Source organism: Marmota monax, unplaced genomic scaffold, assembly GCF_021218885.2.
Source record: "Marmota monax isolate L192 unplaced genomic scaffold, Marmota_monax_Labrador192_F-V1.1 WCK01_AAM20220418_F8-fsc00092, whole genome shotgun sequence".
NCBI classification, from domain to species: Eukaryota; Metazoa; Chordata; class Mammalia; order Rodentia; family Sciuridae; genus Marmota; species Marmota monax.
In genome coordinates this window covers 4,305,995-4,333,845 of record NW_026692583.1, presented here as the reverse complement: position 1 = coordinate 4,333,845, position 27,851 = coordinate 4,305,995, and the positions used below count along the sequence as shown (strand labels likewise).

The following is a 27,851-nucleotide window of genomic DNA, read 5'->3' as shown; positions in this document are numbered from 1 at the left end:
CCAATCACCAGTCATCAAGAATACTGGTTTGCCAGGAACCAGGACTGAAGGAAGACTAGGTTCTGGACAGGACACTCGAGTGTCTGGCTCCTGAATCTCACTTAACTGAAGTATATGGGCATCTGGCTTGCCAATCTCCTGTGAAACTGACCAGCACAACTGTGTCATTTGGTCTGACCAAGATTGTAAAACTTTTTTTTGTGTGTGGTGCTGGGGGTTGAACCCAGGGCCTTGTACATGCGAGGTAAGCACTCTACCATCTGAGCTATATCCCCAGCCCAAGTTTGTGAACTTTGAAGACAGAACACACCTCAGACATTTGACACCTCTCTCCTGGAGGACCATCCTCCTCTCTAGGGGCAGGGGCTAGGAGTCCTGTGGGGGTTGTGTCCCCCTAGTGCCTGGTTCAGGACCTGCCTCAGGACCCACCCCCACACAGACAGGCCAGATGTATTTGTGAATTGAATGTGTGAAGCCAAAGCCATTCACTCATGGATGGGGAGCCATGAGACACAACGTGACATGCCAACAGCAGGGACATGCCATTCAGCCTGGCAGCACCTCCCTGGGTTAGACAGATGGAGGAAGAAGCCCGGAGCTGAGAGCAGCTCAGATTTTAATGAGTTTTAGTCCAGGATACAAAGCAGGGCACTAGCAGTTGGCTTTTTCTTCCCCAATAAAGGCAAGTTACAGAAGTGCAGCAAAGAGAAGAGAAAACCTAGGAACCTGTTTTTAAAGAAATCTCCCTGACAGCCAGCAGGACTATTGCAGTTTAAAAAAAAAAAGGCTTTCCACATGTGCTTCGCCCCACCAGCCCACCCTGTTTATCAGTTCTAATTCTGGGACTTTCTTGACCCAGAGACTTTGTGGGAGGGAGTTCTCCTTTGAGCCTTTCATGTGCAAAGGTAGTTCTTGGAAATCTTGCTGAACTCGGGATTCCGGCACTGAATGAGGAAGGAAGCTGGATGGTTCTTTATGAGTTCTTCTGAGGAACTTTGACTGTGACCTGTGAGAGGAATACAGAAGATGCTGGTTCCTCATACTTCCTGACATGCGCGAGGCAAGTGCTCTACCAGTGAACTGCCCCCTGAGCCCCTCATTGGCTCTTGTGAGACCAAACCCCACATCAAGGCAACACAGCTCCACATCATCTGGCCCCACGCATTCTTCCTGCTGGTGATCTTTTACCACCAGCCAGGTCGTAGAAGAGCCCTTTATTCCTTGCTCCCAAAGCTTTCCCACAAACCATGGCCTCTGTCTAGAATGTCCTTGCCTTCCTCCCTGTACCTACTCCACTCCCGATCATCCTTCCATCAGCTTAAATACCACTTGTCACCTAGGCATCTTGTCTGCCTCCTCCTTAGCACTACCCACATCCCAAGACTGATGACTCTCCATTATCTGAATCTGGATCTCCCTACGCAATGTCGTCTTCAAAATCTAAGGCAAACTTCTTGCGCACATGGCTGTTCTGCTGACCACGTGCACCCTGTATGAAGCACGTACCCTGGAACTAGATGAGGGTATAGTGTGTGGCACACAACAAGATGGGCCGTGTGCCGATCCATCACACCTATATGATGGGGACACAGGGGCTCCTCACGCTGTTATACCTACACTTGCATGTATTGGAAAATTTTCACAATAAGCCAGTGAACATATTTATTTTATTCTAGTAGGCTTTTCAAGAACACAGGTGGTCTCTTGGTCTCTGGTTCAGGCTTGGTGCTGTCTGAATGGAAGGACGCCCCTGATGGCTTTTTTTTCTCACCTGCCCCTGGTGGCTGCCCTGAGCCTTCTCTTTTCCGTTCCAAGAAAAGCTCAGTTCTGCCCATTTCCTTTTTCTCTATGTATCATGTGTGAATGTGCTTCCTGGTTAGACTGTGTAACTAGTGTTCACTATAGAGGGGAATAGTTTAGTGTATTTATTTGTCTTTTTATATTTATAAATTAATGCATTTGATTATTTGCCAACATGTACATACTGCTCTAAAATTGGGCTTACATAGGGTAGGTAACATTGTGTTCTGCTTTCCTTACTTTGAAAGGTGGGCGTTTTCGGTACCTAATGTTCTGCAGAGACTTTTTTTTTTAGTACTGGGGATTGAATTCAGGGGCACTCAACCACTGAGCCACATCCCCAGCCCTATTTAGAGAGGGTCTCACTGAGTTGCTTAGTGCCTTGCCGTTGCTGAGGCTGGCTTTGAACTGGCAATCCTCCTGCCTCAGCCTCCCAGGCCTCTGGATTATAGGTGTGTGCCACTGCGCCCGGTTGCAGGGACATTTCTAAGCATGACTGGAGTGACCCATGGTTTTGGGACATTTAGATTACATTTTGAATTTTTCTCCTAGAGGTAATGGTGTGATGGATGTTCATGATGCTAGAACTTCCTGTGCATTTCTGACTAGCTCCTCCAGCCATGTTCCTGTTGAGGGATGGTCAGCAGATATGGCATGGCCCTTGACATCTAGTGCCTCCCAGCCAGCCCATTCCTCCTAGGAGACTCTCCTTGTTGCTTCAGCCTACTGGGGCCCTCCCTGCTCAGGCTGTCAAGCCCCTGGAGAATAAACAAAGCCCAGGGAATGACCCTGTAAGCCTGGAGGGTCAAGACCCTAGAGGCTGGGTCTTTACTTCTTCTCTGGCTTAAAGTGAGAAACAAGTAATAAGAGCTGACCCTCCCAACCCCCTGCTGGAAGGAGGGACCAAGAACAGTGGGCTGGACACTCACGGTCTTCACTTCAGTGTACGCCTGCAGGCCGTACTCGCCCAGTTCCCGGCCATTGCCTGACATCTTGTAGCCGCCAAACGGAGACTGGGCCCCAAACACATCATAGCAGTTGACCCTATAATTTGAAAAGAGAATGCAGAGTTCAACCTGTATGTTCCTCCAAGGGGCTCCCCACATGGCTCTGACAGCTTACTGAGGGAAAATGGAAGGAACTACGGTAATAACTGGTTGCAGAGGAGGCCACACGAGCCAGGGCCTCAAGTCACCTTCGTCCTTCCTAGTGCCGCCACAGATAGATGTCAGTAACAGTACTCCCTGTGATAGCTTTCAATTTGGATCACTCATTTTGGGTCATTAGTTGGTAGGCCTACTTCTCATTTCCAACTTCAAAATTCATTAAGTTTTAATTGAACTTTAAATGCACCATGTTAAGGTATTACTGCATTCCCAGTGGTGTGGCACCATCACCACTGCCTGACTTCGGAATATGTCTGTTACCGGCAAAAGAAGACCTGTGCCTGGAGCTGGGGGTGGGGCTGGGGCTCAGCAGTGGAGCACTTGCCTCACACATGTGAGGCACTGGGTTTGATCCTCAGCACCACATAAAAATAAATAAACAAAATAAAGATATTATGTCCAACTACAACTAAGAAATATTTTTTTAAAAAAGAAGACGAAGATCTGTGCCCGACAGACAGCCATCTCCATTCCCTCCTCCAGCCCCTGCTGACCACTGCTATACTTTTCTAGCCTCATCTGAATAGTTTATATAAACAAAATCAGGCCAGCCACACCATCTGTGTCCGGCTCCCTTCACTAAGCACTGGGTTTTCCAGGCTCATCATGCTAGGGCATCAGGACTTGATTCCTTTTTATGGCTGAATCATATTCCACTTAAGGATAAAGCACATTTTGTTCAGCCACTCACCCACTGACAGACTGTGAGGCTGTTTCCACCTTTTAGCTGTTACGAATGCTGCTGCTGTGCACATCTGTGTGTACATTTCTGTGCAAATATGTTTTGTTTATCTTGGCATGTACCTAGAAGTGGAATTACTGGACCACGTGGTGACTCTTACGCTGAACTTTTTGAGGAAGTGCCAGACTGTTCTCCATATTAACTGTCTGTTTTCCACTCCTACCGGCTGTGGAGGAAGGTTCCAATTTCTCCACGTCCTCACCTACTGAGTGTCAAGTAAGTGCTAAGTTTTTAAGATCAGAATTCCAATTGGGCATACCCTTGACTCTGGTTTTCTGCCCTTGTCACAGCTAGGGAGGGAGACTTAGTTGTCCATCTGTGTGCCCAGGGAGAGCTGCAGAGGCATCTACACCGCAAAGAAGTGTACTCTCCTCAAGGAGAAGTAGCTGAAAATCTACTAGCTGGCTACACCATGCCCTGGCCCAGGAAAAACAGGCCAACACACCAAATTCTGGGATACCAGCAGACGCTGGCTTTGGGGAATCTTGTTGGGTTACAGGAACTGATGAGAGGCTCTTACCACACGGTGCCAGCCTGAAGGGCTTGGGACAGGTAATTGGCCTTGTCCAGATCTTTTGTGAAGACAGCTGCAGCCAGTCCATACTTGGAATTGTTGGCTCTCCCAACTACTTCCTCTATGGTTTTGAACTTCAGGATCTGCATCACAGGCCCAAAGATCTGGGGAAGAGAGAGCAAAGTGGAGGGTGGGGCAAACAAAAAGCATATGCCCTCCAGTGTCACAGGCCTGAACACGTGATACCAGAAGCCACCAAGCTACCAGCCATAACCCAACAGTTCCAGAGCAAGATGGCTACATCCGAGGTCAAGAAACACAAAGTGGAGGTAGCTCTCAGGCTAGTCACCTCCTGGTGCCCTGTGCTTTTCATACAGCATCTTACTCTGCTCAAGATACCCCAGGTTTATCTCACTTCCTCTACCCTCTTCCCAGAATGGGCTATTTCTTCAAAGAACTCTGGTTTCTTTGCTTGGAGTGGGATGTTTAGAACCACGACCTAAAAGTTAGGGGTACACAGTGCACGTGGGGGACACTGCTCTCAGGCCCTTGCAGGGGAGACCACTGAGGGGAACAGATTGTAACTGATCATAATGTCATCCCATGGAACCCACCAATTACAATGTAATCACTGGGCACAACAGGAGTGCGGGACTCCCAAGGGGCCTAACTGGCGAGAAGCAAAGAGGGGAGATGGAGTCCTGGTATAAGCACAGCCCAGCTGAAGTCCTTCCTCACTGAATCCCATTTTCCACTAAAAGGGACCAGAGCTCCTTGAAGACATGGCTGGTTTCAGGAAGAGGGGGTGTGAAGATGGAGGTGGGAGAAGACAGCCAGGCACTCTCATGTTTGGGGTAGGACTGCGAGTTGGGGCCTCCCGTGCTTCAGATACTACCAAAGCACAGGTGCTCCTGCCCTTCCAGAAAATTGAGAATTTGTAAGAAAAGCATCAAAATAGTCATGTTGGGAGAAAAGGCAGAACTCCTCTGGACCTTCTTACCCTGGCTTTGCATTTTAATATTATTTTCTTTTGACTTACACCCAAATGGGCACAGCACCATGGTTCCCCACATAGGGCTGCATATCCAAGGCCTTAATCCAAGGGCTGGGGAAATGGGACAGTGTGAGTGCCACAAGGCCAGAGGCAGGTGTCTCTACGGTCTACAGGGAGTCCAGCACACAGTGGGCGTCCATCGAGAATGTGTGAAATGAATGTGTGATTGAGTTAGAGGAGCTGTCCTGAGTTCACGCGTCTCTAAAGGTGGGGAGTCAGCCCCTGGGTATAACCCAGCATCCTGCTTCTATCAAGGCCATGCGCAGGGCCAGATGACATCACTGCCAGGACACAAAGGCCTGTAAGCTGTGCTGCGGAAGGACAATATTCTCCTAGTAGGTAGAAACAGAGAAGGGGAGATGGAGTCCTGGTATAAGCACAGCCGAGCCGAAGTCCTTCCTTGGAGAGTGACAATAACACGTGCAAATTATAAATTAATTCATTCCAAAGCCAGTGGATGGGTCATAGTGTCAATATACCAGACCAAACCACCCACCCCTCTTCCCTCCCCAGAGCATCCCCAGAGCACCAGCCCCAGCTTCTAACCTCTTCCTTCGCAATGGTCATGCCATCCTGCACATCTCCAAACACCGTGGGCTGAATGAAGTAGCCGCGCTCGGCAGCGGCGCCCCCACCACACAGCAGCTTCGCCCCCTCTTGCTTCCCTGACTGGATATAGCCAAGGATCTTCTTGAACTGAGTTTCATCCACCTGTGGGAGAAGGAGCCCAGCGTGATGGAGAAGTTACATTCAGACCGCTCCTAGGTTTTAGGCTGAGAACCACGCAGACCACTAGAAAATGGACCCAGGTCTTGAATAAGCCAGGGTGGAAGAGGAAACACCCAGGACCAAGAAACATGGAACAAAAGAGAGTTTGATTTCATTAGCCATCAAAGAAATGTGTATCAAATCCCTTGTTTTTTTCAACTATGAGATCAACAAATATTTTTAATTTATTTATTTTTTAAAAAATATTTTTTGTTTTAAGTTAGACACAGTACCTTTATTTTATTTTTATGTGGTGCTGAGGATCGAACCCAGGGCCTCACACGTGCTAGGTGAGCACTCTACCACTGAGCCACAACTCCAGCCCCAACAAATATTTTAAATAATAAGAAAACACAAGGGCTTGGGGTTCAGCTCAGGGGTAGAGCATGTGCTCGGCATGGACAAGTCCCTAGGTTCAATCTCCAGCACCAAGAAAAACAATAAAAAGAATAAGATACATTAACAATGAAGCTGTGTTCCATACATGGTTAGGACTATAAATGGCACAGCTATTAGGATCAGTGGTTTATTAATACTGATCAAAAATCATATGCTCCGGCTGGGGTTGTGGCTCAGTAGTAGAGCGCTTGTCTATCACATGTGAGGCACTAGGTTCGATCCTCAGCACCGCATAAAAATAAATCAATAAAATAAAGTCATGTGTCCATCTACAACTAAAAAAAAAATTTATAAAAAAATCATGCTCATCCCCTTTGACATAGCTATTTAACTTTCAGGAATTTATTCTATACAGGCATAGAAAACTAAATGAGGATACTCACTAGGGAGCATTCTGTAACAGTAAAATATAGAAATAATTTTAAGTATACATCAGTAGAGGGTATGGTTAAATAATTATGTTATGCCCATGTTATGTATGACACTGAGATAGCCCAAGATATTCTGTACAGAGAGGAGAAAGTTTGTGGACAATATAAACTACATAATCCTTGTTTTGTGAAATGTACAGCGAATAACTGTGTGTGTGTGTGTGTGTGTGCGTATGTGTGTGTGTATTCACCTATGGAGAACAGAAACAGAGGACATCTTATTTTTTTTACTTAAAACACTTTTTAAAAATTAAATATTTGGGGCTGGGGATGTGGCTCAAGCGGTAGCGCGCTCGTCTGGCATGCGTGCGGCCCGGGTTTGAGCCTTAGCACCACATACAAACAAAGATGTTGTGTCCGCCAAAAACTAAAAAAAAAAAAAATTAATATTAAAAAAATTCTCTCTCTCTCTCTTTAAAAAAATTAAATGTTTATACCAGTTTGCATTATCTTAATAATTAACTATAAATAAAATTCAAAAAAAAAAAAGGGATGCTGGGGTTTCCAGCAATACTGTTCAATAACTAAAAGCTGGAAACAACCCAACAGTCTATCACCTAAGGATGGAGAGACAAAGCGTGGTCTACCCCCCTCATGGAACACAGACCAGCCATGAGCAGGAATGAAACTGTGACACAAGCCATGACACCATGAACCTGAAAACATGCTGAGTGGAGGAGGCCAGTCACAGAGGACCACCCCCTGCATAACTTCATCTATGCAAAACACCTTTGTGAACAAATCCTGGTGGCTGCCAGGGCCTGAGGGAGGGAGGAATCAGGAATGGCTGCTAATGAGCACAGGGCTTATTTGGAGGTAATGAATATATTCTGGAGTTAGTGGTGATGGCTGCACCACTTTGTGATAAATGTAAACCAATGAACTGTATAACTAAAATGGTGCATTTTATGGTCTATGGTATATGAATTATACCTTCAAAAAGCTAGTAAACAGAGAAGCCAGGTGTGGTGGTGCACTCCTGTAAGTCCAGTGACACAGGAGGCTGAGGCAGGGGATTGCAAGTTCAAGGCCAGGCTCGGCAACTTATCGAGGCCCTAAGCAACTTAGAGAGACCATAAAATAAAAAGTTCTAGGGACGTGGCTCAATGATAGAGTGTCCCTGGGTTTAATCGCCAGTATGGCAGGTTAGGGGGGGAAGTCGGGCTCATAACCCTGTTCCATGGTGAGAACAGTCAGTCCCTCCTCAGATGTGGGTATGGCTCCCCGACTCAGGTCCACAGACCTGAAAACTGAGGGGAAGAGATGGCAGGTGGGGTCTTGGGTTCACTGCAGTGGGGCATGAGGTGAGACTTGGACGCGGTTCCACCTGACTCTAAGCCCGGGCCCTTTATGTCTCCAAATTTGCTCCACCCAGGCTCACCCTGAAGCTGCCTGGCTTACCTGTGGCCCCTGCTCCGTTCGGCTGTCAAAAGGGTTCCCCACCACCCGAGACTTGGCCCGGGCCACGCTGCGCTCCAAGAACTCTGCGTAAATGTCCTCCTGCACGAAGGTCCGGGAACCGGCGCAACAGCACTGGCCCTGGTTGAAGAACAGGGCAAAGTGGGCCTGTTCCACTGCCCAGTCCACTGCAGGGAGGGGACAGAGGAAAGGCGACCATGAGGGGAGCATGACCCTGGCCCCAGCACTACCAACCCACCCAACCCATTCATGCCACTACCAGGGCTGGCACCTGCAGGGTACCAGAGCCTGGGTAGGAGCAGTCAGAGCCATCTCTCCTTTCACAATGCGCAGGGACCAGACGGAAGGACAGACAGAAAGACAAAGCTCCGCAGGGAGGAAGGACCTGGGGGAGGCAGAGTGGACTGTCCAAGAGCATGTGTGCACAGGGGGCAACACGGGCTCAGCCTGTCAGACCACAGAGCCAGGAGGAGAGAGGCGAGAGTCCCAGAGCTAGCCCCGTGGAGGCCGAGGACCACAGGAGCGAGCAGCCGCCTCCATCACCGACTCCCACAACTTACTGTCAGCGTCTGACATGATGATGTTGGGGCTCTTTCCCCCCAGCTCCAGGGTCACTCTCTTAAGGTTGCTCTTCCCTGCAGCCACCTGGATGAGGTGGCCAACCTGTGGGGCACACAGGACAGAGGCAAGCTCTCAGAGGGGAAAACAAAGCCAAATGCTCTCTACAGACAGAACAGAGGGCCCCCAACCCAAGGAAGCCAATGGGTTAAAGAGACTCCACTCCCTGGCTGCCCAGCCCAAGCACCCAGACCACAACGATGACAGCCACGTAGCCTGCACTACCATTGATGCCTATGTGTTAAATTCCACCCTCATAATTGCCTGGGGCAGGTGCAACTCTTCCCCTTGATTTAGAAACACCATAGTTGGGGCTCAGAGTGGCCAAGTCATGTGCCCAGAGTCACACAGCTGGTAAGTGTGGGATCAGGACCCACACTTGGGTTCAGACCCACTCCCCAGCCTCCTTGCTGCGGTGCCTGGAGTGTCATCCCCAGCATGCTTCGCAAACCGTGAGGACAAGGACAGGGTGCCTCTCAACTCTATATTCACAGAGCCTGGCACAAGGCAGCCCTGTGCTTACTTCTTGGGTAGATGGGCATCTCCCCATCAGGAGACCTCCCCCTCTGGACTCTCTAAGAGCCTCTCAGCACTGGGTCAGGGAGTATCCCCAACTCAGTAGCGTGGACACCTCTCTGCCCTCCGGCACCACATCACTACCCGCAGGCTGAATGTTTGAAGGTGTCTGTCATATTGAAATCTTTGAAGAGCAGCACTGTTCCCCTATTTATTGACACTCTGGGAAGTCATGCGATGAAGACAGCTGAGATTTTGGGGTAGGAAACATCTGACCTCAGAAGGTAAACTTGACTGCTTTCCTGGAGACCATGTTGAGGAATCTCCAGATCTTGTCTTTGTCCGCCTCGTGTGTGGCACAGAGCAGCCCAGCAATGCCCCGTCCACTCCCTTACCCACTCTGTGGAGCACATGGTCTGGGCCACGCAGTCAAAAGCTTTATCTCGTCCACCCACACTCCACCCCCGTGAGGGTGTGGGTTGTTAAACGACTTTACAGAAGGGGAAACACAGGCTTCAGGCTGCTAAGTGGCCTGCCTGAGGTTACACAGCAAGTAAGAACTGTGAGGCCAGGCACAGGGACGCAGGCCAGGGACCCCAGTGACTCAGGAAGCAGAGGATCGCCCGTGCCTGGCCAGCCTGGGAAACCTAGCCAGGCTCTGTCTCAAAATAAAAAGTGTCCAGGGCTGTGGTTCAGTTACAGACTGCCCCAAGTTCAATCACAAAAGTGCCACAAAAAAGAGAAGAAACAGGAGTGTGATGCAGAGGGCCACCATTACCCACTACACTGCCTGTGCTGTCACTACCACACAGACACCACCCCTCACCTCAGAGGAACTGAACAGAGCTCATGGACATTCAGTGAACCACCCGAGTCTCTCGAGAGTGAGGCCAGGATTGGAGCTTCCTGAAGCCCACAGGGACTCCTTGCTGCCCAGGGAGCCTGCCAAGGCCAGTGCTTGGGCCTCAGCTCTGAGCTTTATGCAGCCAGCCAGACCTCCCTGTTCCACATGGGATGCTGGTCCCTGCGAGCAGCATCTGGAGAGCAATCAGGCCATAGCAGGCTCAACCCTGCTCTGTGACTCAAGCCACATGGGGGCTTGGCCTGAGTTGCTCAGAGGCAAGTCCTGGGAGCAGAACCTGACAAGCTCCCAAGGAGCTCCTCTTCAATGCAGTAGCCTTTGAGGACAGTGGGAGCTTGAGCCAACCACACCAGAAGCATGAGGTCCCAAGGATGCCTTACCTCAGTGGACCCTGTGAATGCCACTTTGTCCACATCCTCATGGGAGGCGATGGCAGCCCCAGCTGTGGGGCCAAATCCAGGAACAATGTTGACCACACCAGGGGGGAAGCCGGCCTGTGGGCAAAAATTAGAGGAAACCAGGAGTTGTCCTTCTGCTCCAAGAGTCCTTCCCAGAGAGGCCAAGACAGTTTGCCGGGGACCCATGTGCTCAGAAGTATGGGGCACTGTGTGGGAATTCTAAGTTACTCGGACAAGAATCCTGTTCACAGGCTTCTGAGTGGACAATTCATAATTCACTTAGAATGATGACTTTCATTCTTCACAGGGGATCTGGACATGAAGCCCCTTGGGGTTAGTCACGGTGATGATGGCAAATCCACACAAGGGCAGTTAGGGGTCAAGCTGGGAACAAGAAGCAAACCTCCTTGATCAAGTTGGCCACGTAGAGGGCGGTGAGTGGAGTCTGCTCCGCAACCTTCATCACAACCACATTTCCAGTCGCCAGGGCTGGGCCCAGCTTCCACGCTTGCATCAGGAGTGGGAAGTTCCACTGCAGGACACAACAGCCACCGGAAACTCAGCTCCCCTCAGAGAGCCTCACCAGGTGGCTGAACACGCCACCCCACCCCCATACCGAGATGAAGATGGATGAGCGAGGCAGGTGACTGGCACTGTCATGTACCTGGCACCATGCCTCCCTGAGCAGAAGCGAGGTTAATTCCCACATTCAGATGACAAAACTGAGGCCCGGGAGTAAGTGACTTGCCCAAAGTCCAGTTGGCTTGTGAAAACCCATGTTCTCAGCCATCATCCAAGGCCACCAATAGAACCTCCCCCTTTGCAACGAGCCTGGTCCAGGCTGCTGGATTGCCACACTCCACCCTCCTGATGACCTCCGAAGGGGCTGACACTCACAGGAATAATCTGCCCGCACACCCCCACGGGCTCGTGGCGGGTGTAGCTGAAGAAGTCGCCATCCATGGGAATGGTTTTCCCGTGGTACTTATCAGCCCAGCCAGCATAATACCTTTAAGCAAAGAAAAACCCAAGTTCTAAGCAATGTCAGGGACCCCTGTGATCTTCTGAAACCCGCCCTTGCAAGTGGTTGATTTCCAGAAACACTTGCAGGACTGCCGGGAACACAGTGACTCATGCTACATCAGTGACCTCAAAGCCTCAGAATCAACTGGGGTGCTTGGAGCAAAAAGTCAAATTCCAGGGTCCCCCTTCCAAATCACTTGATCTAGCTCTCTGAGGAATCAGTATTTTAAATTAACGTCCAGATTTATTAAAATGTGACTATTGTTACCAGTCCCAGCACCATAGAAAGTGTCAGAGATCAGATCTGGTGGAAAGAGGTAGGTGCTTCAAATGGCCAGCACTTCCTAAGACTGGATGGTCACAGGAAAACAGAGATCACCAGCTGGGCGCACACTTGTAAAGTTCGTTATCCTGACCACAGCAACACAAGTGACAGAAAAGCACAGCAAATTAGAGTTGGTGGAAAACCAGGTATGTACTCACAGTACCTAATGGTTATGTGGTAGGAAAGAAACACAGAAGATACAGGAAAGATAAAGTTTGGGGGAGGAAGATTTGTGAATGTCTGTCAAGATGGAGCTAAAACCAATGCTGACCTAGGTTAGAACACGGGTTTGTGACTCGAGGGAGAAAAATGGCCAGGAGTTGCCAATCCATGCAAGCCCCGGCCTCCCTGCCTCCTTCCTCCTGCATCTAGGTAACATGATCTACAGTGCATCTGTTTTGCACACCTCAGATAATCAGCACAGAGGAATAATGCTGAAGCTCAGGAGGGAGCGTGGCTCTGCCAGAGGCTGCTCTCCAGGGGTTCTTGCAGCATGAGTTTCTCAGCCTTGGCACTGACATTTAGGGCTGGAAAATTCTTTGCTATGGGGGTTGTCTTTACACTGTGGGAAGCCAGCAACATCCCCTCCTCTGCAGTTGTGGCCACCATAAATGTCCCTGGAATTGCTCACTGTGCCCTGGGAGGCATGATGGCCCTGGTTAAGCAACCCTGACCCTTCTGGCACTGCTGCCTCCCCACCGCCTCTATCCATGTGTCACAGGGCAGCAGCTACTTACCAGCCCTGCCACAGCTGGTCAGACTCAAAGCCAGCCAACCACCATCCCTCCCCCAGGAACTTGGCAGCTGCAGGTTAGTCAAGCAGCCAGGTTCCCACACAGGCACCCTGAAAGAGGCCATCTGCAGCAAGAGAATAATAAAGTAAGGGGCGGGGTGAGCAGGGCTCAAGAGCATTTTGGATTTGAGGCCTGGTGGGGTCTCTGTTATCTAGTTTGGGCTGCTGGACTTATTGTTACTTGCAACTCCAAGCATTCTAATAAAGCTCTTATTCCTTGCTCATTAAGATGTCTATGATTAAACTAAACCCAGAGCTAGCAAAAGGCAGGAAATAACAAAAACTATAGCAGAGAGATGAAATAGAGAATGGAAAAACAACAGAATCAACAAAATAAGACAAGATTTTGACTGGAATGACAGAGAGAAGACACAAATAACTAAAAATCAGAAATGAAAGCGGAAACATTACTATTGACCTTAAAGAGATAGAAAGGCTTGTAAGACCCAACCATGAACAACTCAACTATACAGCAATACACCAGATAACCCAAATAAAGTGGGGAAATTCCAGGTAACACATAAATTGCCAAAAGTGACTCAAGAAGAAGCATTTGTGATTGTTACAATTTTTTTTTTTTTTGGTACCATGGATTGAACTCAGGGGCACTTGACCACTGAGCCACATCCTCACCCCTATTTTGTATTTTATTTAGAGACAGGGTCTCACTGAGTTGCTTAGTGCCTCACTTTTGCTGAGGCTGGCTTTGAACTTTTGATCCTCCTGCCTCGGCCTCCACTGGGATTACAGACTTGTGTCACTGTGCCCAGCTGGAAGTTTGCAGGGTTTTTTTTTTTTTTTTTTTAATGTGGTGCTGAGGATCGAATCCAGTCCCTCACATGTGCTAGGCAAGTGCTCTACCACTGAGCTACAACCCCAGCCCCAGTTTATAATTTTTGATAAGTGAGGGAATTTTCCCAGTAAATGGAGTGGACTTCTCTAAATTCTGTGGTCCCATTATTATAATTCTGTTTCTGCCTCCCAACATTTCTCCCTCCCCTCTGGCACAATCAAAAAAAAGAATAGGGAACCTAAGACCATACCGGAGACATTTCAAGACCATGTCCAAATCCACTAGGTAGGAGATGACATAGGGCTTGCCATTGTCCAGGGTCTCCAAGGCCTGAAAGGAGATCAAGGTCAGCAGAGGCAAAGGTGATGCAGAAACAACAAGAGGCACATAGGTAGACCCACGGTACTGAGGCCTGGACTGACAAGGACTCTGGACACCAAGGGTAAGAGTCCCCTTTGGCCACTGAGTGTCAAGGGAGTTTCTGGATCATGGCCCTAGCCTTCCCTAAGAGGGAAGAGGAGGAAGGGGGACAGAAGGGGTGAGGCACCACCTCTCACTGATTCATTTCATAAGTTTTTTTTTTTTTTTAAGCTTCTGCCCTCTGCCAGATCCAGGTGCTGGGTACACAGAAGTGAGCATGGGTCTTACAGAGCAGAGACAGTGAGTCGTGACACAAAGCATCCATCACATGAGTCTCCAAAGAAGGAGAAGACCAGACTGTCTGCCTTGGTCTGAGAAACACCCACCTCAGATTTAAACCTGAAGGCTGTGCAGGAGGCACCTGGGCAACAGGGCCAGTGGGGTTGGTGAGGGCAGTGTGTGCAGAGACTCTGGTGCTCAAAGGAGCGAAGGCTAAGCCAGGTAGAGCCTGGGACAGGCAGTCAGCATGAGCTGGGAGGGGGAGCCAGACCGGCACAGTCTCGCGGACCACACTGAGGACATGCTAGGGATGCATGTGGCCACAAGGCTGAAGATCACCATGGTACAATGTGCCTTCTGGGAGGTTCACTCTGGCTCCTGTGTGTGGAATGGATTGGAGAGGGGAGGGGATGGCCTCCTGATGTCTTCTGACTCTGGCAGCCAGGGAGAGACCTACCATGAAAGGGGCAGAGGGAGAAGTTCCCCTCCTGAGGGTCTCTCCTGGGAAGGCCTCTCTGACAACACTCCCTCCTCTCCTCTCACCTTTCTTGGCCAAACCCACTGCATCGAGGTGACACAGAGGCTCTACTGGCCGGTGTGGGACATACCCCAAAGGTGTCCATCCTGTGCATTCTGATGGATTACATGTCAGCAGTGTGGGCCCTGGATGTTCACTAGATGCCATGAGACACAGACACCATGAGACCCATCACCATATGGGAAATGGGGGCAAGCAGGCTGGGGACTCACCGCCAGGTAGGTACGGTCTCTCTCGATCAGATCAGCCAGGCGGTAGAGCAGCCGGCCCCTGTCAGAGGCATCCATGCGGCGCCAGGGTGAGCCCAGCTGGAACGCGGCCCGGGCAGCCTTCACTGCCTTGTCCACGTCTTCCTGCAGAACACCCACCAAGACGGCTCAGGCCTTCTCAGTATGATCTCCTCCAAATGCTGCCCACCCACAGCCAAGCACAGCCCCAGGGCCAGTAGGACTGCCCAGGCCAGCACCAGAGCTCCCTCTGATCAGCTCTAGACCTCAGCGACAGGGCGGAAGCACGCACCCTTCTCTCTCTTGCCAGAGGTCATGGTGGAAATGAGAATCCTGAGCGTTCCTACTTTTCATTTTAAAATCCCGCAAAAGAGTTTCAGAGGGAAAGGCACCTAGGGGTCAGTGCTTAGAGTTTGACCACTTTCCCCACTTCCTAAGAAGCCAGCAAAAAGTAGCATTCCTTCAAAAACCACCAGCATTCTCCAAGAAATGCAGGCTCGCCAGCTTCCCTCTCCTTGGAGAAGCAGGAAAATTCACATCTCATATAGCAAGATGTGCATTAGGAGGCAAGAAGCAGAGTTTTCATTTATATTAAACACATATACTATCAGATGACCCTATAAACCAGAAAAATACTCATTTGCTTTTGGCAAAGGAGGCAGCTCTTATATATAAAGTATTGTCCTAAAGCAGAGGACTGAGGCATTCTTGAATTATTTTTAATGCCTTTTCTATTAAAAAAAAAAAAAAAAAACTTTACTAAGATTCTAATTTTTGAATTTGAAATACTATTACTTTTTAAGTTTCTACCAGTATTTAAAATTCAAACTGACACCAGAGGGTATCTCAGGAAGCCTAATTTCTACCCAGCAAGATGCCATCTATATCTATCATGCATCTCCCTCCTCCGACCTCCACCTTCCGGGTCTGGAAAACAGACACTGGATTAAGCATTCGTTGAATTCCCTTCCAAATCTTCAGTTCCATGTTCCATGGATTATCAAACCCAGATACAATCTAGCACCTGCATCTGCAGGAAAGAAATTCTGTTGTTTCGTTTACTCAAAATCTTTAATTGGCTTTTTTAGGTTATGCATGACACTGCATGGTAAAATTTCCACCACATAAAAACATAAATAAAAAATTCCCATCCCTGCCTAATGGCAAGTCACCAGTTCTTACCTTGTTCCCTTCTGCTACCTGACAGATGACCTCTCCAGTGGATGGGTTGACAGTGGGGAATGTTTTCTTGCTGACAGCGTCATGCCACTCATTGTTTATGAAAATCTACAAGAAGGAAAGAAGTTCTCAGAACTAGCTTTCGACCCAGCACCAACCACCAGTGAGATACGTATTCCAAAAGCACAAATATGAAGAACTGTGGATCAGCTCTAGAGTGTGATAGCCTCAAGGTTGAAAGCATAAGCCTTGGAGGGTTTAAGCTAGAATGCCCACTCTGCCAAGTGACCTTGGGTAAGTCATTTGACCTTTTGGGGTCTTGGTATCTTTACAAAATGAATAGAATGTTCCTCATGTTCCAGTTATCTATTGCTCTGTAACAAAGCACCCCAGAACTGGGTGGCTCAAGAAGTCCTGAGTGGTGCCCATTGATTGGACTCAGCTGGGCAGGGCTTGTGCCTGTGGTTGCTATCTCAGGGCAGCTGGGGCCATAGTCATCTGGGCTGGATGTGCAACATGATTGTTCACTCACTCGTCCAGCACCTTATGGCTGCTTGGGCTTCCTGACTACATGGCGGGTCCAGGAGAGTCTTGACTTCTTCATGGCACTGGTGGCCCCAGGGAGTGTTCCAAACGGCTCAGGTGAAAACTGAAAGGCTTCTTAAAACCAAGCTTCAGAAGTCACCTTGTCTCATTTCTGCCCCAAATTCTGTTGGTCCAAGTCAATCACAGGTCCAGGCTTTCTACTAGGGGTCTCTTTGGCCCCAGTGGCCCAGCATGGCCAGTTCTGGCCTGGGACCCCAGGGAGTCATCTTCAGCTACTCTGGGCCTGACTGTGATCATATCTAAGACCAAGCCACCAAGCAAAGCCCGGAGTCTGGCTTGCACCAGGGTCTGGGGAGGGTAGCCCATCTCAGTGGTTCAGGGCGAGAGTCTGGATGAACAGGACTCTTTTCCTCCTAGTTTGTCAGCCGGGGCAAGGCCTTCCCCTCTTAGCCTTCTTTGATCATCCGTGGAGTGGGATCACTGTACAACTTGTTTCAGAAAGAGGTCTGCCTGGAGGCCCCAAATTTCTTAATAAAACACCTATAGCACAAGAGTTAAAACCAAGAATCAATAAATGGGACGAATTCAAACTAAAAAGTTTTTTCTCAGCAAGAGAAATAATATGTGAGGTGAATAGGAAGCCTACATCCTGGGAACAAATTTTTACCCCTCAAACATCATCAGATAGAGCTCTAATCTCTAGAGTATACAAAGAACTTAAAAAGTTAAACAACAAAAAAGCAAATAACCCAATCAACAAATGGGCCAAGGACTTGAACAGAAACTTCTCAGAAGAGGATATACAATCAATCAACAAATACATGAAAAAATGCTCACCATCTCTAGCAATCAGAAAAATGCAAATTAAAACTACTCTTAAGATACCATCTCACTCCAATAAGAATGGCAGCCATTATGAAGTCAAACAACAACAAGTGCTGGCGAGGATGGGGGGGGGGTGGGAAAGGTACACTCATACATTGCTGGTGGGACTGCAAATTGGTGCAGCCAATTTGGAATGCAGTATGGAGATTCCTTGGGAAGCTGGGAATGGAACCACCACTTGACCCAGCTATTCCCCTTCTCGGACTATACCCAAAAGATCTAAAAAGAGCATATTACAGGGACACAGCCACATCAATGTTTATAGCAGCATAATTCACAATAGCTAGACTGTAGAACCAACCTAGATGCCCTTCAATAGATGAATGGATTAAAAAAATACGGCATTTATACACAATGGAATATTACTCAGCACTAAAAAATAACAAGATCATGGCATTTGCAGGCAAATGGATGGCATTAGAGCAGATTATGCTAAGTGAAGTTAGCCAATCCCTAAAAAACAAATGCCGAATGTCTTCTCTGATATAAGGAGGATGACTCATAATGGGATAGGGAGGAAGAGCATGAGAAGACTACCACTAAATAGGGAAGAGAGGTGGGAGGGAAAAAGAGGGAGAAGGGGAGTTGCACGGAAGATGGAAGGAGAACCTCATTGTTATACAGAATACATTTATGATGTTGTAATGAGAAAAAGAAAAAAAAGAAGTGTGTCACATTAGACTGGATAGAGCAAAAGGATGGGAGAGGAGGGGAGGAGTAGGGAGGATAGGAAGGGCAGCAGAATAGAATAGACAATATGAATGATGTATGTACATTCCATGTATGTATTATATGTCAAAATACATTCTGCTGTCATGTATGACTAAAAAAAAATAAAAATAAATTGTATGGTTAAAAAAAAAAAAAGAAAAGAAAAGAGGTCTGCCTGGGATCAGGGGGTTTGCACCAAGCCCAGCAAGGAGTAGGTGCCCCATGCTGTGACAATGACAGGGCAGGCAGGTAAGGAACTAGCAGGGGTCACTTTCCCTAGATCAACTGGGTATTTCTGCACAACCCCTGCCACCACTGCAGCACCATGTAGAGCTGCACACCCACAAGGTAAGCTCTTGGCCACCAGCAGGAGAACATGGGTGAACATGAACCAGACTTGGGAACTGTGTTTGTGTGGCTTCGTATCAGTCGGCGGACATAAGCTTTAGGGAAAAGACACCCACATTTCTTCCTGCAGAGGTGGTAGTGCCCAGCAGGAGGTGTGGACATGGCAAAATGGGCTCTGGCTCAAAGCCAGGCAGACCCCTGAACTGCCACATAGCACCGCTCAAGTCAGCTCTGCCACACCCAGGTGGGAATCCTGGGACACTCCTCCTCTCTGAGAATCGGCATCCTTCTGGTAAATGTAGAGGACAGGGAAGCTCTGGGGGCTGCCAGAGGGTTCAAGCTAAAAGAGGAGGGTTTGTCAAAGCAGGACAGGCAGCTGGGCTGCTGAGCTTCTGTTACCACTTTCGTCTGTTCAGAGCAGGCTCTGGCCCCAGCCTCTCGCCACCTGCTAGACAGCAAAACACTGGAGGGAGAGGGGTTAGGGGGACACAGGTCAGGAGAGGCTGGCAGAGTGGGCAGGCTGGTCTTGAACTGCCTCTACCTGCCCTCTCTCCCTCCCCCTAAGGAGGACATCTGCCCAGCCACCTGCACATCATAGAAACAACTAGAGTTTTTGAGCTGCTCATCAGGTGGCAGCCTCTGCACAGATGCCCTGAGAGCAGGAATTGTTTGCATTTCTGTAACCTTGGTTCACTTACCTTTTGAATATAGCCCTCCCTACTTATTTTAAAAGGAATGTGTTTTTCTTTTCCTTTTCCCCCCCCTCTCCCCTTCCCCAACCTGGGAGTGGGGAACAAGATTACCTAGAGTTATCTGTCCTTGAACACACATCCACTGCAGGAAGATGTCATTGGGGTGTAAATCCTGACTCCACACCTCACAGATTGGGACCCCAGGCAAACCCTTCACCTCCAAGAGGCCTCATCCAGTGCCTCTGGGGGCTGGTGGGAGGATTCAGTATGACAACAGGTGCGGCTCCCAGGCCAGAACCTGGCCAGAACCACCTCAGGCTAGAGGTTCTTAGGAGCAAGGGCCAGGTCAGCACCTCTTGGTGTTGCTTTCTGCACAACAGCACACTAAATTAGTCAGTCCTAAAAAAATGTTTTCATTGTTATTTTGTGAAGATAAGGAAGAAAGAAAGGGAAAGGTGGGCCAGTCTGGCTGGACACCAGGCCCCACCCCTTCCTTCTGATGTAGATTAGGGCCCTGAAAGGGTCACACCCTGGCCTTTCTAAGCCCTGAATTTGCTGTGTCACTCTTTGTAAGTGAATCAGGCTGGTTTTTCCACAGTCTATCCTTCCTTCCCAGCCCAGTGGCACCTGGAGAGGAAGGGACCCTGGAGAGGAGTCCTTCGGAGTTCCCACTTCCCTTCTCCTACTGCCAGACCTAGTGGCTCTGGAGGGGCCACACAGGAGCTTTCTCACACTGAGCATCTTGGCCAAAGCTCTGCCCCAAACGAGGAGAGTTTCATAGAAACCTGAAAAAAGCACAAGGGCAGAGTCCAGGCCAAAAGCTCTAAAACCTCCTGGCCCCAGCCCAACTTACACAACAAGCTAAGTTCAGCCACCCTCCCGGGGTGTGGGGCGGGGCTGGTCCTCTGGGCTCATATTTCCTTTTTACAGTGTGAAGCAGCAGACCCAGGTCAGGAGTTGACATTTTGCATCTGGACCACTGGCAAAACCCACGAAGCATTTCCACCACCATACTCTAACTTGTCCACATTTTCCTAAGAACTTCTCCCTCTGTTTTATAAAAGCTGGATTCAACAAGTTTTAACTGAGAGCCATTGTCATGCCACGCACAGGGCGAAACTACAAAGTCCCAACGGGGAGGGAGGCAGTGGAACCAAGTGAGAAGTGCCCAGAACAGGCTGCGGGGACCAGAGGACGCAGCTCCAGGACCAGGCTCCACGGGCTGGGGACAGAAGGAACTGAAAGGGCCACATGGCAGCAGACTATGTGGAGGAGAGGGGAGGTCCCGATTCCACTGTCCCAGGGCTGAGGGGCCAGAGGCACCAGAGCAGGCACTGCAGCGTCCCTCCTAAGGGACAACCAACTGCTTTTCTCAGTAACACTTGCTCTTGGACGTTACTGACAGGCAGATCTGCTGCAGTTATTTTGAGTAACAGGCTCCTCAATACAGCTGGAATCACAGTTGACTTAACCATTTCCCTGACTTAACCATTTCCTGTGCGCGAACTTTCAGGACCATCGCTCTATTCCACTGATGCTGCCATTGCCAATATCCATTTACGTGCGTTTTGGTCAACCTGAGGCAGAAGACTGTGTAAAAATTAGAAGTGCTGAGTTTGAGGATAACACAGATCCCTTGCTGGATTGGATTTCTTGTTTTCCAAACCCAGCAGATTAGATTACAAACTGCAAATGGAGACCAACCAGGTGGCAGTGGTGCTGGGGGGGACTTAGGAGCTGGGGAAGTCATCAAGGCCAGAAGCAGGATGGCTGGACCCTGGGGACAGAGGCCTGACCAAGGCAGAAGAGAACGAGACCCTGGCTGCTGCTCCCACATCCCAGGACCGTGGCCGTCATAATCTGTTCCAGGTTGCCAACAAAAAGTTAAATTATGTTTAGCAGCTGGGATTTCAGGAAAAAAGGCACTTTCTAGAGAGAATTCAGCTCAAGCTTTACACATGGAAGAATTAAGGATGTTATGTTGGAAAACCATGTCCCTGGAATACCTTATTTTCCTAAGAGTAAGTGAGCAAATGCTGTGTGGTTTTCAGCACAGGTGACTCCTGATGGCATGTGCTTTTTAAGTGGCAGTCACGTAACTAACCCAGTGGAAAGCAGATTTGTACTGAGAGATTCCAAGGGTTAAAGTTCAAGACAAACACGGCATGCCTCGCAGGTCCACACTTCACAGACTATCAGAACCTCAGGTTAGTCTGGGGTTAAGGCCAAGGGCAGCCATCTACCCAGAAGTGCTGGAGCTACTCTAGCACCTGGCCCCAGTCCCCTCCTTTCTCCCACCCCCCAGGACTGATGGTTTTGCACTCCTGGGATTTCACCACCCCCAGGGCAGGAGGGTTAATTCTACTGTGGACTCTTGGTCAGGAAGACAGAATTTCAATGTGTCCATGTGCTTATGAGTTGGCAACCTTCATCCTGGTGTGATCACTGTCCCTACCTAGTTTCCCATTCCCGTTCCTCCACGTGTAAATTCCCAAATATTTGGCATTAAGAGCTTTTTTTTTTTCCCCCCTTTCTTTCTTTCCTTTTTTGGAAGTACTGGGAGTTGAACCCATGGGTGCTCTACCACTGAGCTACATCCCCAGTCCTTTTTAATTATTTTTACTTTGAGACAGGGTCTCAATAATTTGCCCAGGCTGACCTCAAATTTTTGATCCTCCGGTCTAGCCTCCCACAATAAGGTTTCCTCTGAGTGGAGATGTTGGGTTCCCATTAAGCAACCTTTTCCTTGGCTCCTGCAATGCAAAACTGTAAACATTATTTCATAAGCGGCAACCATTATGCATTCATCAAATATTTACTGAAGAATGATTCTAAGCCAAGCCTAGAGTGGTGCCAGGAATACAAACATGAACAGCACAGATATGACTCCTCTTTCCTGATTTCAAATGTTCAACCTGATCATTCCTTAAATATTTATATCTTTGTCTAACAAGAAAGAGCAGCACGACATGTGGCTAAGGGCGTGTCCCAGCTGGGCAGAGCAGAGTTTGAAGCCCAGTTTCAAATTTATAAGTAATGTGAATTTGACTTCCCTAAAACTCAGTTTTCTCATCTCTGAGATGGGGACAGTGACAATACCTGGCTTACAGAGTCACAGGTGGAATAAAAGGTGGAAATGTAGGTAAAAGCCCTCAGCACAAGGCCTGATGGATAACAGATGATAAATAATCTTAATTATTGGATCAGGGAATACATAGGCATGTCCATAACACACATATCCTGGCCTCAGGTCCACCTCAATACCACAGACATTATTACTGCCCAGCCACCCATCAAGTGTCCTGGGATTCTGGGCAGGCAGGAAACACTGAAGGCCATTTGTGGGCCCTGATAAGAAACTATTATTAGAAGCAGAAATAACCAACGGGGACTCAGGGAAACCCTTGGGTTCGCTGGGTGCCTAAATCTGTTTCTACAGAGGCCCTTGAAACTCCTAACCAGGCAATAACCAGTGCAATGGAGGGATATCTGTCCCTGGATGCTCAGCAGAAGTCACTGCTTCACCTGAGAGGTTTGGGCTCATTCTGTTAAAAACTCCCAGGAAAACATGAAAAATCAAGCCCCACTCCAAGTGGTTAGCTGCACTGATGAGACAGCAGAGGTCCATTTTTAAAAATATTTTTTCTTTAACATTTGCCCACAGCATATTTAGTTTTACACTAAAACACTTACAGCCAAAGTCCCCTTTCCTCATCACCCACAGGCACATTCCCTACCTTCCTTGCATGCCCAGCCAGTCACCACCTCTACAGAGGATTTTCATTCTTATACATTGTATAGAGAGATAGGACTAGTGATATTCAAAATAAAGTTTTGTTTAGTGGAGCTGGGAATATAGCTCAGTGGTAGAGCGCCTGCCAGTATGGGAAGCCCTCGGTTAAATCCTCAGTACTATGCAAAAACAAAAACAAAAACATATCTTGTTCAGGGTGATTTTAAATGGGTTCCTATTGTGCAGCATGTTGGACAATTTTCCCCCTTAAAACATTGTTTCTAAGATCCATTATTCATACTGATCCAGCTAATTCGTTTTTTTTTTTTTTTTGGTACCAGGGATTGAACTCAGGGTCACTCAACTACTGAGTCACATCCCCAGCCCCTTTTGTATTTTATTTAGAGACAGGGTCTCAATTGTTGCTTAGTGCTTCATTGTTGCTGACACTGGCTTTGAACTTGAGATCCTCCTGCCTCAGCCTCCTAAGCCACTGGGATTATAGATGTGTGCCATGTACCTTGCCCAGCTAATTCTTTGTAACTGCTACATTCCTGGAATTGTTCTTTCCTGTAGACTATAACAGAGGTTGTCCATCTATCTCTTTAAAGAGTTAATGGGGATTATTTCTTAATTTGTTGCTAATATAACCTGTGTTGCAGTGAACTTCCCTCCGGTGCATGTGTGTATTTCCAGTGAACTTCCACCTTGCAGACTTCCTTAATGTTTCACTTTTTGTACTGAGGAGGTTCCACTGTGGTAATCAGAAAACTGTATAGGGAGCGATCCTTTATTAATTCCCTTTTCATCAGTTCTCTCTTTCATTACTGAGAGTTATGGTCAAGAGGCTAAGAATAGAGATAGAAATTTAGTGCACCATGAACTCCCATTCAATTTTACCACAGCCTAGTTTACCCCTTATGGAAACACACTGCAGATACAGCAACACTCATAAAATGGAGTCTTATCAACATTATAGTGCAAATCAACAGCAGCACTGTTAACCCAGTTCTTACTTAACGCTACAATAAACATGTCATCGGCACACTGCCTAGGGCTGCCTAAGAACGATGCCATTTCATCCTCACAGACACCCAACGATACACAATGAGATTTTCACCCCATTTTACAGATGTGGCACTGAGGTTCACCCACCCCTGCACACACCTCCTCTCTTCCCTGCTTTATTCTTCTCCACTGAATGGACCATCTATGCCACACTGCATTTCACTGATGTATCTGTCTGTCCCCAAGTATTCTTCTGTTTTGTTCACTGGGTCTGGGGGCTGCTCAGGAAGTGTCTGTTGAATAAATGAACCTCCCCTGAAGGTCTCATCAACTAGTGTGTGGCAGGCAGCCTAAGTCCAGAACGTCACACGGTGTCTCACGTTCTCCATGATCAGTGTCAATAAATGTGAACTGGTTGTGGTGAAGATGAAATATGGCCCCAATCAGGAGCATGAAAGCACATGCCTTTGGCACACTGTTGTCTTCCCAGATCGTAACTATTGTCCAAGTCAGGGAGAATAAAAGAATAAAAAATGCAAGCCAGTCTTCTTAACAGAGGTGCGTCCCTGAAACCAACAGGGGTAAGAAGTGCTCTCATTTGGAAGCTCCACACATGGGATCCTCCTAGGAGAAAAAGTATTTAAAATCTTCCTCACCCACCCAAGAAGTTTACCCACTCACAACAAGAGGCAAGAGGACAATAGAAAGTAGAAGAAACTACTTCACTCAACCTCTGTGGGTCAGATGGAAAGACCTATCCTTGTTATCTTTGTAACAAGGCGATAGATAGAGCTCCCCCACATCCAGGTGAGACCCCAAAACCATGAAGAGTAACCTTCCCCCTGGTGCCCACAACCCCCAAATGACCTTGGGAAGCAAGCCCAGCACCTGCAGAAGCAACTTCAAAGCCACCCGGGAAGCTCCTTTTGAGTGCTGACTCCACTGAACTTCAAGGCACCAATAATCCCCCAGGGGAAATGCCCAAGAAAATGATCCAGATTGCACCAGAACCACTGGTAAGAGACCTTGACATTCTTGCTTGCAGGGTTTGCAATGAGTTAACACCACAACCTGCTAAGTTTCTTCTGCAGGGGCCAGTTTCAGAACAATGCTACCATGAAGTGGGACACTTTGTGTCCTCAGAAGCATTAAATAAGATCTGAATGTGACTCAAGAAGATAATCCAGGTACCTCGTTCATTGAGACAGAGTTTCAGAAAGAAAGTGATAGCTTGTGCTCTCTCTGAGAGAGAGACAGAGATAGAGAGAGAGAGAGAGAGAAACTGTGTACTTCTTGGTGGGAGTGTGTGGCGGGAGTGTGACAGGGTCTCCAGGGAACTTTAAGTTGGTACTGTCTATATTTTTGTAAGTGAGCATATGCCACTTTTGTGATCTCAAAAAAAAAAAAAAAAAATCTGGTAAAGAAAAGCAGCCATAGGGAGAATTCACTGCATTCCCCCAACCTACACCCCTAGACTAAATCTGAAGGGCTTGTGATTTCTACCAACTGAAGGGGCACATTAGGACTCCCACCCCTATCCTCCATGTGAACACAGAGGATGAAGAACTTAATCAGATCAAGGGCTTGGGATGCTGCACTTGGAGGACATTTCTGCTTGATTTTTTTTTTTTTTTTTTTTGAGGTTCAAGTCTTCCAAGCCTCTGTTTCTCCCCTTAGCAGCCCCTGCGTTTTTGGCTTGTTATGCAAAATACATTTTATGTTTTTATTCCCTTGCAAATGACCCTTTGTAACATTCTTTAAAATCACACTGATGTCCCTTTACCCTCGCTCTGGGACAGACAAGAAGCCTGCCCTACAGCATCCTAAATCAGCAATCATCAGAGGATCAGTGGTCTGTCTATTCCCACCCAGTGTTGTGACACACCATAGAATGTTCCAGTTAGGGGCTTACTCTTGGGGGTGTAGATGTGAACTATTGCCACTGACTTAGGTCTTTGGGAAAGTCACTAAACCTTTTTGTGACTCAGTCTCTTCAACTTAAAATGGAGATAATTACAGTACTAACCTCATAGGGCTGTCTAAGGATTAAAGGCAAAATATAAAGGCTAAGAAGGCTGGCAGGTGCCAGGTTGCACACGGAGGACCAGGGCTGTTATTACCTACCCAGTGCCCACACAAGCTCCGCCCTGTGTTGAAAGACACCTTAGCCCCTGACTGCCTTCCCAGTTTGCAAAAGAAATCTAAGCTCAGAGGGGGCCCGTCAACCAGCACTTGTTGCACAAACAAAAACAACTCTTTCATAACCAATAACCCTCTGTGTGCATTTGGCACTTTATCCAGACTCAAGGATCAATAAAACAAAATAAAATAAAATAAAATTTAGTCCTGGGTGGGCAAGAAAGCGCCCTCTGGGAACCGGTTTCATCCCGGAAAGCCCCTCCTGGTCTCCAGTCCCTTGGAGGGACGACCATCTCTCCTCTCCCAGCTTTTCCTTTTGAAATTCCTTGGATGAGGCCTGAGTCAAGAGTTAAAAGAGATGACCAGGGAAAGGGCAAAAATTCCTGCAAACATGGGCTCAAGAGGACGTGTCTTCCGGGTGGATGACGGTGGAGACCCTGCGCAGACACAGTGGCGATTAAGATGCCCGAAAGCCGAGGGCCATCCGTGGAAGAATCCAACGCCGGGAGCTGGCGCCAAGAGCCGACCGTGGCTGGAAGAAGCCGGACTGGGGGCCCGTTTGCAGCGAGATAATGGGACTGACTGTCAGAGGCAGCGAAGGGGCCCAAATGCTCTCAGGACGGAGAGGGGAAGGTGCGTGTAAAGATCAACCCCAGCGAACCCCTCGGGTCCTCAATGGTAAGCTGAGGCCCCCGCAGCCCGGGGCCTTCCTACCCGGCCAGCTCCGTCCCGCCAAGGGGGCTGCGGAGAACAAAGCGGGGGGCTCACCTGGTTGTAGAAGACCTCGGGCTGCTGGTTGGGGGCCGGCACCGCGTGGGTGGCTGCTGCCGAGAGCAGGCGGCAGCCCAGACGGGGCCCGAGGCCGGCGGCGGCGAGCGCGGCGGCGCGCAACATGCTGAGGCTGAAGGACGGCGGCGAGACGAGCGGCTAGCGGCGCGCGGACTCGGGTACCCGGCGCTCGCCACCCGCTGCTGGGCCACAGCACCCCACCCGGCCCCGCCCCGCAGGGCCACCAATGGGCAGGCGCGGGGCAGGGCGCAGGGGCGAGCCCGCCACGCCCACCCTCCTGCCCGGAACAGCCTACCATGCAGAGCTAGCTGGGAGAGCGGGGGCTGCCAGGCCGTGTCCCCCACGCGTCCCTGCCTCCCGCTTGACTCGCCGCAAGTGGAGAAGGACCGGACCTCGCGAATTCAGCACGCATTGGTTCAACCCCTAAAATGTGCCTAGACCCCTAACTGTGTACAAGCCTGAACCAGAGCGACCCTGACTTCCTGGAGCTGACTCTGAGTGGGAGAAACCATCCGCAAACTCAAACCCCAGGTCATTTCAGACAGTGTCAAGGGCGATGGAGAAGATGAACCAGGTGAAGAGAGGGTGAGGGCAGAGATTACTGCTTTTACATACATAGCCAGAAAGTGACAGGTGGGACTTGAGTGAGGAGCAGCAGTGAGTCTTGTAAAGGTCTAAGAAAGAGCAACTCAGCAACACAAGTGCAGGGGCCTTGACAGGGGACCACCCGACATGCCATGCGTTGGAGAAGTGCAAAAAACGGAGCCCAGGCCCAGCGAGGTGGCCCACGCCTGTA

The 27,851-nt window shown here is 48.8% G+C and overlaps 1 protein-coding gene across 1 annotated transcript; it reads right to left on the bottom strand.

The window, feature by feature from the left end:
* Nucleotides 1-599: 599 nt before the first annotated feature.
* Aldh2 (aldehyde dehydrogenase 2 family member) lies at nucleotides 600-27,209 on the bottom strand. Its single transcript, XM_046446193.2, has 13 exons — nucleotides 27,035-27,209; nucleotides 16,208-16,312; nucleotides 15,011-15,151; nucleotides 13,872-13,951; nucleotides 11,585-11,696; nucleotides 11,091-11,219; nucleotides 10,670-10,783; nucleotides 8,854-8,956; nucleotides 8,276-8,460; nucleotides 5,823-5,987; nucleotides 4,229-4,386; nucleotides 2,730-2,844; nucleotides 600-1,006 (listed from the first exon to the last, which is right to left on the bottom strand). Exons 1-13 carry the CDS (start codon nucleotides 27,158-27,160, stop codon nucleotides 974-976), a joined length of 1,566 nt encoding a protein of 521 aa, XP_046302149.1. The 5' UTR covers nucleotides 27,161-27,209; the 3' UTR covers nucleotides 600-973.
* Between the last annotated feature and the right edge of the window lie 642 nt (nucleotides 27,210-27,851).

Coding starts and splice junctions, on each gene's coding strand:
- Aldh2 (XM_046446193.2), bottom strand. CDS start 27,160: ATGTTGCGCGCCGCCGCGCTCGCCGCCGCCGGCCTCGGGCCCCGTCTG. Junction 5,988..8,275: donor GAACGGAGCAGGGGCCACAG/GTAAGCCAGGCA, acceptor CTTCTCCCACAG/GTGGATGAAACTCAGTTCAA. Junction 4,387..5,822: donor TGACCATTGCGAAGGAAGAG/GTTAGAAGCTGG, acceptor TCTCTTCCCCAG/ATCTTTGGGCCTGTGATGCA.